Source organism: Suncus etruscus, chromosome 10, assembly GCF_024139225.1.
Source record: "Suncus etruscus isolate mSunEtr1 chromosome 10, mSunEtr1.pri.cur, whole genome shotgun sequence".
Lineage (NCBI taxonomy): Eukaryota > Metazoa > Chordata > Mammalia > Eulipotyphla > Soricidae > Suncus > Suncus etruscus.
The window spans coordinates 40,039,258-40,054,893 of NC_064857.1; the positions used below are offsets into that span (position 1 = coordinate 40,039,258).

General features: G+C 38.0%; 1 protein-coding gene across 1 annotated transcript in view; it reads left to right on the plus strand.

The window, feature by feature from the left end:
• The window catches only part of LOC126020150 (aspartyl/asparaginyl beta-hydroxylase), a 77,020-nt gene that overhangs the window by 38,961 nt on the left and 22,423 nt on the right, over nucleotides 1–15,636 (plus strand). The window contains exon 8 of the mRNA XM_049781617.1: nucleotides 14,743–14,878. Within this exon, the coding sequence (XP_049637574.1) occupies nucleotides 14,743–14,878 (136 nt within the window). The remainder of the gene's footprint in view (nucleotides 1–14,742; nucleotides 14,879–15,636) is intronic.

Here is a 15,636-nt window from a genome sequence, read left to right on the forward strand (position 1 = left end):
GCTATTGTTCTGGTCCCACTTTTTTCTTCTGCATTCAGTATACTTGTTATTTTTTCCTTATTTACAAGTTTTGGGTAAGAATGAAAAACTAAAAACAATACTGATTATTATGAACATTCCTAATGTGAGTCCTAATAATGTTCCCTCCCTGCTAAGGTAATAGGATGGCAGATGATGATAGTTATGGAAATATAGAAAGACCTTGAATATTTCAAAATATGAAAGGTCATTTTCTTTTTCAAAGCCAATTTGATGAGTTTTACTTTTTACCAGGGCGGGGGCAGGGAGAGGAGGATGACTAAGAGTGACCATCTCTGGGAACTCACAATACAGTGTTTGATATTTCAGAATAATTACCAAGCCTATGCCTAGGTAAAACATTTGTAGTGCTGAATATTTTAAGCCTGTAGGTTATAAGTTATGAATTTATATAAGTTCCATACAAATAGACTCATAGAGTCTTAAATATCTATATACACATATGCATTGTAATTTATCTAATAGTGATTTATTTTACATAAATAAAAAGACTACATCTGATGTTTAATCCCATGAAATTAGCTCATAATCATAGTTTACTCAGGGCATACATAGATTAGGCCACTATTTTGAGATAATGAAGTGGAGAAGAAATTGTCACTGCAAACCCCCCTTTCACCTTTCTTTGCCTTGCCCTGACTAAGTAATTTGGGCAGCCTATAAGAAATATGGGTCTCCTTTGCCCTATAATACCTTGAGTCCCTCAATTAGGCTGTTTCACCTAGCAATCTGGACTCATATTTCTCCCTTTTTGCCTTTCTGGAAAGAGGAATGTTAGTTCTCTAATATTCTTCCCACACAGTACTAGGAAAATTTTCTCCACTGCCTTCAGAGACAGCAGAGACAAAGGGGAAATAGCCCCTTTGTGTCAGATGTGAAAATGGGAATCTTGATCCACAACCTCTAGTTATCTAGACAGGAAACAGTTCCTTTTCTACAATAAGCACTTCAAGAAATCATATCATAACTCTAGTTATCATCCAAGACACTAAAGAATAATTTCTTTTTTTTTTAACTTTTATTGTGGCCAATGAATAATTTCTGTAATAATAATAGTAATAAAAGTTGATGGTCCTCAAATTTTGGTCCCCATATTCTGGCGGACCAACTAGAGACAGGGTCCCCTAATTCACCCTAATTAAGCATTGAAAATCTCAGCCTTTTTCCCACTTCACCCCCCTTCTGACCTTATTTTCTTCACATGACCCCCCTCCTATCCTACCATTTGGCCTCTTGATCTAGTGAGTTTTTACCTGGGGTCCGAATATAACAGTGCTGCCCCTTGCAGCCAGCCTGTCAACATCCACCAATGCAGGTATACCAGCAGCCTTCCCTATTCTCAGTATCAAACTTTTCCTTTCTACCTGCTTTTCAGTCTCTGCCAACACACAAGTTCAGAATAAGTAACCTTTGGTTTTCCATTTGCTTGATCTTCATTCAATTTCTTTATTGTGAAAGGTCAAATATTTCCTTTGTCTTATTATTCAAAGTTGGCCAACAGGAGATCTAAAGGGAGGACTATGTTTCCCAAAAGGGTGATCCCCTCCCTCTCTCCAGTGGGTGTTGAAACAGTCAATGGAGAAGATACACTTTTATTTTTTGGTTTTCGGGTCACACCCAGTGATACTCAGAGGTCACTCCTGGCTATGTACTCAGAAATCGCTCCTGGCTTAGGGGACCTTATAGGAAACCGAGGGATTGAGCCACGGTCCATCCTAGGTCAGCAACTTGCAAGGCAAACATCCCTACCACTGCACCACCACTCAGGTCCCTAGCTAACTGATTTCTTAGCAACTCCCCTATAGTAGCAATCTGCCCTATCTTATGTCAAGCTTCAAGCATTGTAATCAGTTTAGCAGTTTAACATCATCTGAGCACATAGCACAATTTGGTAGACTTTTACCTTTTCTTTCTCTCTCTCTCTCTTTTTTTTTTTTTTTTTTTGGTTTTTGGGCCACACCCGGTGATGCTCAGGGGTTACTCCTGGCTATGCATTCAGAAGTCGCTCCTGGCTTGGGGGACCATATGGGACACCGGGGGATCGAACCGAAGTCCATCCAAGGCTAGTGCAGGCAAGGCAGGCACCTTACCTCTAGCACCACCGCCCGGCCCCATCTCTTTTATTAACATTTAGTTGAAGTTTAATATGGAAGATGTTAAATGTATGTTAATTTTAATTGATATTCACTTGTATTTTCCATACTTCTTTTTGGATTTTAATTCCATACATCTTTATAAATTTTGACCTTATCTTTTCTCTTGAAAAGGCCTTATAATCTATAATTTAATCTTCAAATGCAATGCAGAAGCAAGACCAATTAACTTGCAAAAATTTACTATTTACTAGACCTACACATATGGCTTTAAAAGTTCATCAAACTTAAAGTAATAATGTTTTATAAAAGAGGTAGTAGAAATAGGGAAGAAACATATCTTAGAGCCAAACTCTCTTAATCTATTTATTGATTTATTGTCAGCCTAATTCCTTTTGACCTTTTTTGCCTATTCGTTTTCATCACTTGATTGGCATTTCTCCATTCTATAATATGCCTAGGTAATGATAAAACTGATAGCGAGGATAACAATTTGACATAGAATCACTCTAATTTTGTCCTAATTGCACAAAACTCAACATACTGGGTTTTAAACAGTTTTATCTGCCTATGAAAACAGAAACTTGCAGAGGAAATGGTGGGTGTTTTCTTTTTTTCTTTTTTTTTTTTTTGCTGAAGCAGTAAACATTCCCTATTGCTAAGTAAGGATAGTTGCTAATGTGAAAATATTACAAATCAAACAAAATGAGGGTGACAATAACACAGGAACACTGTCAGCATTTTTTTTTTTTAAAAAGGAAAAATAAAAAAGTGCCTGACTTGGCAGGTTGCAGAAAGCTAAAACCAAAGTAAACAGTTACCGTGGAGCTTTCAATGAGAGGAAAGTTATCTATGTACTTAGTTTTCTTCCAGTCCTTCTGCTTTGTAAGAAAGACTTAACAGTCCAGGATCAACAAACTTTAATGAAATCATTTAATATGAAAGAAAATGGACAAAACAAACAAAAATAATGTAGTAGTTCACAGGGAGATAGTGCAAAGGTTTGTGCATGAGGCTTACATTCAGGAGACTCAGTGCTCCACTGAATTGAGAATAACTTCTATGAAATTCACAGCACTATGTGTAGTCCCTGTGAATAACCAGATGTGGCTTCAACACAAAACAAAACAAAATTTTACCGCCCTTTCAGAGCCTGGAGAAAAAGCACAGTGGGTTAGTTGCTTGCATTCCATTTTGCCAACCCAGTTTTATCCCTAGAATCCCATTTGTTCTCCAAGCCTACCAGAAGTAATCCCTGAACATTACCTGAGCATCATCTAGTTGTACCCCTCCCAAAACATCACCACCTTCAATATAATCAGAGCAATAATAGAAGGCTCACAGAAGCTAGTGCATCTAAGGGAAAATTTTAAAAGATGCTATTCAAAACAAAACAAAACAAAACAAAAAACAAAGACAACTACTGGAAATTAAAAAGTGTGACTTAAAGAATAATTAAATAACAACATTGAAAACTAAGTCAAGGAAAAATGGAAGGAAAATGAAATGACAAGAATAGCATACAGAGCCTCAATTTAACATATTCAGCAAACAAGCCAAAAATGTCCAGAAAAAAATTAACAAGAAGGGGCCAGAGAGGTGGCACAAGTGGTAGGGGCTTGCCTTGTATGCACTAACCTAGGACGGACCATGGTTAGATCATCTGGTGTCCCCTATGGTTTCTTAAGCCAGGAGCGATTTCTGAGCGCATAGCCAAGAATAACCCCTGAGCGTCACCGGGTGTGGCCCAAAAACCAACAAAACAAAACAAAACAAACAAAAGACATTATTTTTTTAATTTCCAGAAATTGGTCTAGAATTTCCACATGATCCACTTTTCATATTGACGAAACCAAGAAGTCTCCAGTACTCCTTTTAAGGCATACTGTCATGAGATAGTGGGAAACCAGAAACAAAAAGATATTCTTAAAATCTCTATCTCTATCACTGGGACTGGAGAGATAGCACAGCTGTAGGGCATTTGCCTTGCATGCAGCTGACCCACAGTGGACCTGGGTTTGATTTCCAGCATTCCATATGGTCCCCCAAGCCTGCCAGGAGCAATTTCTGAGCACAGAGCCAGGAGTAATCCCAAAGCACTGCCAGGTGTGACCCCAAAACCAAAAACCAAAATAAAACAAACTTCATCACTATTATTATTATAACTGTGTGTGTTTTGTGTATGTGCATAACATAGGCAATTTTAGTTTGCATGTTAGATAGATAGATAGATAGATAGATAGATAGATAGATAGATTGATAGATAGATGATAGATAGAGATACCATTGATCAGATTTTTCAACTAACGTTATGTGGTGAAGTGATGGGTTTGGAATTATAAGAAGAAATTAATATCTGAAATTCCATACATGGTCAAGTCTTCAATTAAGTGTAAAAGCAGGTTTAGATATTGTTACAGTTTGGCTACAAAGATACTCAGTGGCTTGAAGCAAATGTTTTGTTTGCAAAAGGCCCAGGTTTGATCTCTAGCATCACTTGGTTGTCCAACTACCATTGAGAGAGCCCTTGGAGTACTACCTAATATGACTCCAAAACCAACAACAACAACAACAAAAACCCAAAAATGTTATTTTTAGAACCAGTTTTCTTTTTTTTTAATTAATATCTTTATTTAAACACCTTGATTACAAATACGATTATAGTTGGGTTTTAGTCATGTAAAGTACGCCCCCCCCCTTCACCAGTGCAACATTCTCATCACCAATGTCCTAAATCTCCCTTCTCCCCACCTCACCCCCACCTGCACTTGAGACAGGCTTTCTACTTCCCTCATTCATTCACATTGTTATGATAGTTCTCACTGTAGTTATTTCTCTAATTGTACTCATCACTCTTTTTGGTGAGCTTCGTGTTGTGAGCTGGACTTTTCAGCCCTCCTGGATCCCTGCTGGATCATCTGAGAGCTCAATGTCCAATTTTTTAAGGAATATTCATATTATTTAATATGTTAAAATATGAATTTAATTTAATATGTTTTCAGAAAGGCTGGACTAGACAGCATTCCCACCAGAAGTGAATAGACTTTCTTCACACATCCTCGCAAGCAGTGGTTATTCTTGTTCTTTGTGATGTATGCCAGTCTCCTTGGTGTGAGATAATACCTCATTGTTGTTTTGATTTGCATCTCCCTGATTATTAGTAATGTGGAGCATTTCTTTTCATGTGTTTTTTGGCCATCTGTATTTTTTCTTTGAGGAAATATTTATTCCCATTTTTTGATGGAGTTAGATTGTTTTTCTTGTTATGTCAGAACTTTGTATATATTTGTAGATCTTCATATACTTTGTAGATATTAGTCCCTTATCTGATGGATATTGATATTGGGTGAATAGTTTCTCCCATTCCATGGATGACGTTTTTTTACCCTAGTTGCTGTTTCCTTTGTTTTGTTTGTTTGTTTTTGTTTGTTTGTTTTGGGGCCACACCCGGCGGAGCTCAGGGGTTACTCTTGGCTCTGTGCTCAGAAACCATTCCTGACAGGCTCGGGGATCATCTGGAATGCCGGGAATCAAATCCAGGTCAGTCCTGGGTCAGCCATGTGCAAAGCAAATGCCCTACTGCTGTACTATCTCTCCAGCCCCCTCCAGAATACAGAAACTTCTCAGTCTGATGTAAACCCTCCCCCCTTTTTTTTTGGTTTTTGGGCCACACCTAGTAACGCTCAGGAGTTGCTCCTGGCTATGCACTAAGAAATCGCTCCTGGCTTGGGGGACCATTTGGGACACTGGGGGATCGAACCATGGTCCGCCCTAGGCTAGTGCAGGCAAGGCAGATGCCTTACCGATTGAGCCGCTGCTCTGGCCCCTGATGTAATCCCTTTTGTTTATCTCTGCTTCCATTTGTTTGGACTATGGTGTGTCCTTCTTGGAGATGCCTTTAGTCTCAATGTCATGGAGTGTTTTGCCTATTTTTTTTTCTATATACCTTATAGTCTCAGGTCTGATATAAAGATCTTTAAACCATTTTGGTTTTCCCTTTATGCATGGTTTTAGATGGAAGTATGAGTTTGTTTTATTGCATGTGACTGACCAGTTGTCCCAATACCACTTGTTGAAGAGTACCACTTGTTCTATTTTGCATTTCTTGCCAATTTGTCTAAGATTAACTGATTGTATTCTGGGGGTCATTCTCTGAATAGTCAAGTTTATTCATTGATTTGAGGGTCTGTCTTTATTCTAGTACCATGCTGTTTTAATGAAAATTGCTTTGTAGTACAATTTAAAAATGGGGAAAATGATGCCTCCCATCTTTTTTCCCCCCAAGGGTTGCTTTAGCTTCATGGGTGTTATAGATACAAATGAATTTTAGAATAATTTGATCCACTTCTCTGAAGAATATCATGGGTATTCTTAGGGGGATTGCATTAAATCTGTATAATGCTTCCTAGAGTATTGCTATTTTAATGATATTAATTCTCCCAATTAATGAACAGGATATATGTCTCCATTTCCTTGTGTCCTCTTTTATTTTTTGTTTTATAGTCCTTTCTTATTTTCCAGCTCACTGATTCTATCTTCAGCTGCAGTTCCTCTGCTGGATAGGCTTTCCAAAGTGAGGTTTACATTCCACCCATCAAGTTTTACAGCTCTGTTATTTAATTTTGAAGTTTTCTTATTTCTACTCTCAGTTTCTTTTGATTCTTACTTGTGGCATGTTCAGTTTGTACCATGCTTTCTTTGAACATCCTCTATCTTTTTTCTCTAAAGTCCTTATCTGAGTGAAGGTAGAGGCCTGCATTGTTTCCTCTGTATTGTGCTTTTAGTGTGACATTTTCTATTTCCTGTGCTGGCATTCTTTGAATAGGAGGAGCTAGTGGTTGCTTCACTCTGCTACATGGCCATGCTCCACTGGCTTTTTGTCTTGGATTCTGCCCCTCACCTAGACACTGCCTATGTGGCTTCCAAGTCCCAAAGCTGAAGGGTCTGCCACCACAGGCTCTTGTCTCTGGGATGCAGGTTTCCGAGTTCTGAGTCCCCACCTGGGACTCTGCCTGGGCACTGCCAATGTATTCATATAGTGATATTTTGATATTTGTTAGCAAGAGTAGAATAGTCTTGAGATACTTTATAGCATCTTTGCAATAATATAAAAAAGAAATAACCATAAGTACATTTGAAAATTAAGATAAAGAGGACAAAATGAAAAATTATGATGCCACATTGTGAAATGAAAGATAAATTTCATAGCTCAAGTGTGAAAAATCCCTCACTGTCACATTATGAAGCCCAAATGTGAATTTACTCAAATGTAAAAATAAAAAACAAATAAAATCCTGTGAAATTAACTGCTTTGCAAGATGTAGATGAGGAAAGACATAAATTATTAGTGTGCTACCTTCCCTGATAGAATCATCTATCAATCAATAAACAGTGTGAATATTATTTAAAAAAATAGCAAGTAAATATTTCTGAGAAGCAGCCTAGATGATGGCTCATTTGCTTCAGATATATATTCCTAAGCATCAGTCATGAGTGCTACCCTAGTAAAGAGCATGAGCTGAAGTGCTGTTTGTCATTTGCAATGACGATTTCTAACAACGGCTTAGACTTACAGGCTTCAAATGCTTGCCAAGCAAGCACAAGGCTACAAATTCAAATCCTGGCCCCACTGGTAAGGGCATTCCATCTGGTCCTCCAAGTTTGTCAGGGATAATTGCTGAGTGCAGAGCCAGAGTAACCTCTGAGCAACACCAGGTGTGGTCCAAAAGAAAATAAACAAAAAGTGTCCAGGGCAAGTATGAATTCCTGAGCATAATCCCCAATGCCTTATACAAGAGCAGAGTATATGCTGACTACCCCCAGTGAGGAAAAAACAGTGTTTAGATTAATTATTTGGGGGTTTTACTCAAGACTGATGAAGATCTTGTGAGAATAAATATTATCTGCAGTAATATTTGATTTTTTTAATGTTAGTCTTGAAGGCTGGAGAGATAATATGAAGGTAAAGCATTTACCTTATACATGACTAGCCAGGTCCAATCCCCAGTATTACACTTAGTTACTGGAGCACCATCAGTTGTAAGCAATGATTGATGCTGGGTGTGACTTAAAAACAAACAAAATATATATTGATTTGAGAGGGGAGACAGTGGTGCCCCCTGATAAACCTTGAAAAAGAAATGAAAAAGTTGACTTTTTTTTCTTTAGTTGGATGCAAATAGGGAGGTGGTTGAATAACAATTTGGCTCTAGTTTTCTTCTCTGAAGACTGAAAGAATTCAGCTTTAGAAGATTTTAAAAATAGAATCTTGCTAATATTGTATAGAAGATAAAAGTGTAGCATCCAAATGAAGATGAGCAGAATGTCTGAAAACTGAGTCAGTTTCCCTGAACTTGATGGAACTTTTGGATTAAAAAGTATTGTGGGACTAATGAGGCTTGAAACTAGGAATTCTATTAGATGCCAAATATAGCAAAGGGTGAGACCAAAGGCAAGTGTGGATGGCAGTTTATGAAACCATGTGACAATTGTAAAAACAACCCAATCTCTGTTTTCTAAAATTCTGCTTAACCTAAGGAAGAATTGCAAATTAGAAGATGTCTTCCAGGTGACCATCTCATACACCAACCAAATCATTTCATTTTCATAGTTTTGTGAAATGTATGAATTTAAATTAAGGAAGTAATATTTCCACTGAACTCCTTAAAATATAGGCTTATCCTGCATTTCTAGTTCCAATTTTAGTGTCCCAAAATGTGAAAATCTTATAGCCATCACAAAGAACTTAGTAATATTGATTTAAAGAATATTCATCTGTCTTCTATCTCTCTGTATTTCTGTATCTCATACTGCATCTTACTTTCACACACTCTCTTACTTTCACACACACACACACATGTACACATGCGCAAACACACAAACATACACAAATTTGACCTCAAATCTCCATCCATCGCCATGTGAAATGTATTCATTGTGGTTGGTGGTAGGGGTTGGACTAGAGGTGAAATAGGACAGTGGCAGAAGGTCTCAAGCACTTCAGTAGTCTTGGAGTGTAGTAATTTTTTGCATCAATACCACAAATTTTAATATGTTGCCTAGACTATAATAAAAATAGATTTTCAAATGATAACTTTAGGAGCTAGATAAATAGTATAGCGGTTAGGGTACTCGCTTTGCACACCACCACCACCAGGAGAAATTCCTGAGTGCAGAGCCAGGGGTCACCTCTGAGAATCGCTAGATGTGGGCCAAAACAAAGCAAAAAAATAAAATAACTTTCTCAAGTCCCATCCTTTATCTCAGGCTTCTCATAAAATCCATAGATAAAAGACCCTGTACTGCTGCTGTAAACCATCCCCAAACACCGTATTTTTCATACCATAAGATGCACTTTTCCCCCCCAAAATGAACGAATGCCTAAGCTCAGGGGAAGAGAGTTTCTAAAAACCAAGTATGTCTTATGGTCAAGTGCGTCTTATAGAGGGAAAAATATGGTAGTTTTCACTTTGGTAGGGACAAATGTTTCAACAGCGCAGGAAAGAACCCTTGATGGTGGTTACTTCTCTGTGGCTATATGTGTGGAGTCACCCAATTTAGTAGGTTAATCTTTGGCTTTATGGATATTTCACAGTTGTTAGGAGCTCCCCTGGGCATGCCCAGTGGGACCTGCATATTCTCCAAGCACTTCACAAGTACCTGCACCCACCCGGAATGGACAGCCACAATCAGGCCTCAGAGGGGAGAGGGTTTTAGTGCACAACCAGCTGTATCTATCTCCTTTCCCAGGTGCTGTAAAATAGGTGGAGATAGCAGAGCCTCTTTCTGGCTACTAGAATATGAGATGCAGGGGTCATTAGCCCCTCAAAGAGACTGTGTCTCTCTATAGTGAAAAAGGTTCCACTAGATTAACAGTACAGAATCTTCCACTTGTAAAATTCTATGACCAAGTGTTGAATTCAAGAAAAAAATTATGTGGCATTTTAAGATGAAAATAAAACAGAAATCTATGTGGTGCTTGGTTTGCGCCATAGGCTGTTTCTCCCAGAGATGTATCTCAAGGGACTTGAGCTGCTGGGGCCCCTGGGAGAGGAGGTCAGAAGGAGCTGAGAGCAAGTTTTTCAAAAAAGTATTCCCAAGTAAAATTGTCAAACTAGCATTTAGGGTGGCAATTACTTCAGCATTTCCCCTGAGGCTTTATGTCAGGTTTTAATACCAGAAAATACACTTTTTTTCCTTAGTCTTTCCTAAAAAATCAGTGTCAAAAGAAATAAGGAAAGTTTCTAAAATACTAGAAGGGAAGATAACCTCATCTGGAAAGTAATTTCATGTGTTGCACAGGTAATTCTCCCCTTGTCTAACTGATAATTTAACAAGAATATAACAGATTTGTCTGGTAACTTGAACAAGTTACAATAGCCTTAGGAAGTGTTAGAAATCTAGGTATCTATGAAAGGAGGTAAATATTAGGGCTGTGTTTTCTCTCCTGTAATCAGGACTTTCAAAAAAAACTGTCAAATACTATATCATATTAATATAAGTAATGTATTATAATGTTGATGACATTGATTCTAGGGACCTGATAAAGTAAGAATTTTTGAGTCTCTTTTTTTGCAATGCAGTTTCACTTGTTCTACACATATTATCTACTTGGAATTAAATGATATTGAAGAATTGGTACAGGGGATGGGCAGGACCAAAGAAGTAAAGAGATTAAAGGAGCAATTGTAGAGTTTGACATAAACTCTACTCATTGAGTAGGTCTCACAGAAAATATTACAGTCAGTCAACTGGCAACCTGCTGCTAATGACTCAGTGACAATACTGCCTGTCTCGGAATCATGAGATCAAGAGTTCAATCAGTGGTGCTGTACACATCAATTAACCTGCTCCCAATTAACTCTGTAGGTTGGGACCCAAGCACCTCACTATTATTTCTTCTCTAAGAAATACATGCATATACATGCATATACTACAGTAAAGTATATGTCTCCAAGAAATACACTATTATTTCTTCTCTAAGAAATACATGCATGTACATGCATATACTACAGTAAAGTATATGTCTCCAACCAGGCATAATAAGCACCACAACTACTTAAGGGTGAACGCTGCAAAGAATAAAACCCCCAGTGAACACCTGCTAAAGGATCAGGATAGAAACATGTGATCCCTCCAAGCACTGCAGCTAAGACAGTACTGTAGTCGGGTGCATTTTCATTGCAATATTTGTTCCCTAGATCAAATCACAAAAACGCAAAGGAAGGTGTAGGGGGATGATTAAAGTTAAAAAAAAAAAAGTAAACTAGTAGAGTTACTGAAAAAATAATAAGGATTTTCCTCAAAAGTTTCAAGATGTAACTGCCACATGATGAAATAATTCTGCTTCTGGGTATGAAGCCAAAGGAAATGAAAGTAGAGTTTAAGGAACTGAGCAATATTGCAGGAGGTAGGTCATGTATATTATCCCTGGCATTTCATATGGTCTCCAAGCACTGCAAGGAATAATTCCAGAGTGCAGATCAGGAGTAACCCCTGAGCTTTGCTGAGTGTTATCTGAATTCTTTGTTTTTTGCATTCTCATATTTACCAAGATAGGAGAATACCAATGGATAAATAGACAAAGATGTGATCTGTATGTATGTATATATTAAAAGGAATAGTCAATGATAAAAAGGAAAAAAAGTAGGAAATCCTGACATTTAATATGATATGGGTGGATATCTAGAACATTGGGCTAAATAACATCAGACAAACAAAGACAAAGGAATATTTTATGGTATATACAATCTTTTAAGAAGTCATCACACTCATTTAAATGGTAAAAAAAAAAATTGGTGGCCAGAAGTTAGGGTTTGGGAAAAACATATTGGTAACAGAAAAGAAGAATTTTGGATGTTTTGTTTTCCCTCGGGGGTTTAGGAGACCATATCAGTTTTAGGGCTTACTCTTTACTTTGTGCTCAGAGATCACTTCTGGTAGTGGATGGGAAATCATATGCCATATGCACCTTGCTGATGATAAAAATGGGTCACCCAGGGGCCGGGTAGGTGGCGCTGGAGGTAAGGTGTCTGCCTTGCAAGCGCTAGCCAAGGAAGGACCGCGATTCGATCCCCCGGCATCCCATATGGTCCCCCCAAGCCAGGGGCAATTTCTGAGCACATAGCCAGGAGTAACCCCTGAGCGCCAAACGGGTGTGGCCCAAAAAAAAACCAAAAACCAAAAATGGGTCACCCAGGTGCAGATGTAGGGAGAAAGGGGCTCTTGTTCACTGCAGTGGGAATGTAGACTGGTCCAGCCTTTTTTGAAAACAATATGAATATTCCTCAAATATCTAGAAATCGAGCTCCCATATGATCTAGAAATATCACTCCTAGGGGTAATCCCTAGGAACCCCAAAACAGAAAAGTCCTATATTTGTCACAGCACTATTTATAATATCCAGAATTTGGAAACACCCTAAATACCTGAGAACAGATGAGTGACTAAAGAAAGAGTGGTACATCTATACAATGGAATACTAGACAGGTGTTAGGGAAATTTTGTTTATACATAGATGGATATGGAGATTATTATCTAAGTGAAATGAGTCAGACAGAGAGGGATAGACATAGAAAAATATCACTCATGAAAAATAAAAGAGAGTATGGTAATAATCTCCAGAGACAATAGAGATGAGGATCAGGAGGACCAGTCTATGGTAGGAAGCTGCCACAAAGAGTAGTGAATGCAGTTAAGGTAATGAATGGTCCACTGTAACAATGATAGTTGGAACTGATCACTCTGAACAGTAACTGAGTGCTGAAAGTGGATAAAGTAACACACATGATACCCTTTCATTAGCTCAGTGCAAACCACAGCGTCAAAAAAGAAAATAGAGAAGTAAAATGCTTGCCACAGCAGCAGGTGTGGGAGAGTGGGTGGGAGGGAAATTGGGAACATTGGTGGCAGGAAATGTGCACTGGTGAAGGGTGGTATACATTCTATGACTGGGTCTCAACCAAATTTTGTAACCACAGTGCTTAAATAAAGTGATTATATATATTTTTAAAATTGGTCACCCACATATAAAGCAGGTACTTGCTTACCTCCTTTACTATTACTTTAGCCACTAAGGAAATAAAGTTTAGACTAAAAAATAACTTAATGTTTTGGAATTTGATGTAAGACACAGTGATTAGAGCTAATAACAGTGCATCATATTGTTAAAAATTTGCTAAGATCATAAGTGGTCTCCCTTTTTTAAAAAAATGTATGTAAAGTAATAGATGTTTATTCACTAGGTTGGGCAAAAATCCTTTTGCAATTTATATATTTATCATATTACTTTCATTTAATTTGAAAAACCTTAAGTCCTGTATGATCATTATTTCTCAAAAAAACTATTTTATAAATATAAAACCAATTGCTTCAAAAAAAGGGGGGGCAACTCAGTATAAGATAATTTTCCTTAAATACTCTCTTAACCTAGAATATTTCAAAACATCTTATATGGATGTTGTATAAAGAAACAAATAAAAGGAACAACAAAATCAAACAAAAGCTAGCTTTTGGATTCTCACTGGAGAACTGAAGCTACTATAAAGGGTAGAACTTTCAAGGTTTGAGGGGGCAGTGAACTGTTGTGAAGGGTTTTTGTTTTGGTTTGGTTTTGGGTCACACCCAGTGGTGCTCAGGGGTTACTCCTGGCTCTGTGCTCAGAAATCACTTCTGGCTTGCTTGGGGGGCCATATGGGATGTTGAGATTTGAACCACAGTCTGTCTTGGGTCAGCTGTGTGCAAGGCAAATGCCCTACTGCTGTACTATCGCTCTGGCCTTTTGTGAAGGTTTTGTAGCACTTTGGTCATGGGTATGGAATAAATAGACATGATAATGTATTCTGAAAGCTTATATAGTATTCTAAACTGTATCAGTAAATAAAATGCAATTAGTAAACAAATATTAAACAAGAGTCTCTAAAGGACTATATTTGGCTAAAATTACAGCCATGATTTTATACAGATCTTTTAATATTTCTTGGAATCTTCGGCTCTCCCTTCTTTTATTTTTGCCTTGAATCATGGATTCATGAAACCTGAGTTGATAGAAAATACTTTACACATTATCTCACTCTTTGCTCTCTCCAATAATTGGCCATGCCAGGCACTTCTTGACTATTTCAAAAGATGGAGAGCTGTTTTGCAAAGCAACTCAGTTCGTTTTCAGAGAGACTAATTGCTGCTTTTCATCTGTTGTGTGTGTCAGACTCCTTCTCTGTGGAAGTTATTAGTTCTAGTTTCACATTTGTAAACCCCGATTCTTTTTTTGGTGGAGCCACACCCGATGACGCTCAGGGGTTACTCCTGGCTATGCGTTCAGAACTCATTCCTGGCTTGGGGGACCAGATGTGACGCCGGGGGATCGAACTGCAATTTAGCATGTTCAAGGCAAACGCTCTTACTGCTTATGCCATTGTTCAGGCCCCAGTGAACCATGAACCCAGGTTCAATTCCTAACACCACACCCCCTAACCCTGATAACTGCCAGGTGTAGCTCAAACAGCATTTTTTTTATTTCTTTATTGATTTAACAAAAACCTAAGAGTCATTCTAAGTTATTTATAATTCCAGTTGTATTTTCCAACTAGTAAAATCAGTATCCTTCCTTCAGTCCTTAGAAAGAAATTGGAAGTTAATCCGTGATGAAGGCCTTGCAGTGATGGATCAAGCCAAGGGTCTCTTCCTGCCAGAAGATGAAAACCTGAGAGAGAAGGGTGACTGGAGCCAGTTTACTTTGTGGCAGCAAGGTAAGCTCTTGACTTCTAGATTATTCTCTACAATCTGGTGGAATCTGAGCCTGAGTCCTTTGTAGCTACTTCATAACTTAAAGGAAACTGCCTATAAACCTAAAGTATCTGGCCAGACAACTAGTACAGCAGGTAAGGTGTTTCTCTTGTACACAGTAGACCCAGGTTTCAGCCCTAGCATTAACAATGGTCCTCCAAGCCCACCAGGAATGATCCCTGATCATTGAGCCAAGAGTAAGCTCTGAGCATAGCAAGATGTAACCCCAAAGCAAACAACAAAACTAAATTAATAAAAACATCCTTTGAATTTTAAAAAGGCATCTCAACACCATAGGGAGCGTGCTTAATATGGATCTGCTTACTTAACATGCATTTGTATTAACATCCATAAATAGCACTTTGTCTTTCCTGTCTTTTCAGTTTGATGATGTTTCAATACCCATTATTTAGGCTTAACTAAAAGAGTTCAATGCATGCTTATCATTGCCTTAGAAAAAAAGACCCAAGCCTCATTGCACCTGAAAACAGATGAATACTGCACTCCAAATTCACAGTGAGAACTGGAGAAGATAACATGCTAAAAGGACAAGGGAACAATAACTTGAATCTGATCTTTTCAAAAATAAGATGTGGTTCATAGTCTAGTAACATCTTTTGATCTGAACCCAGGCCTAAACACCTAGACATAACTGCAATATGTGTGTGTTCAATGAAGTGATGTATCAGTTCGCCTTTAAAATGAGGAGCATTGAATTTTA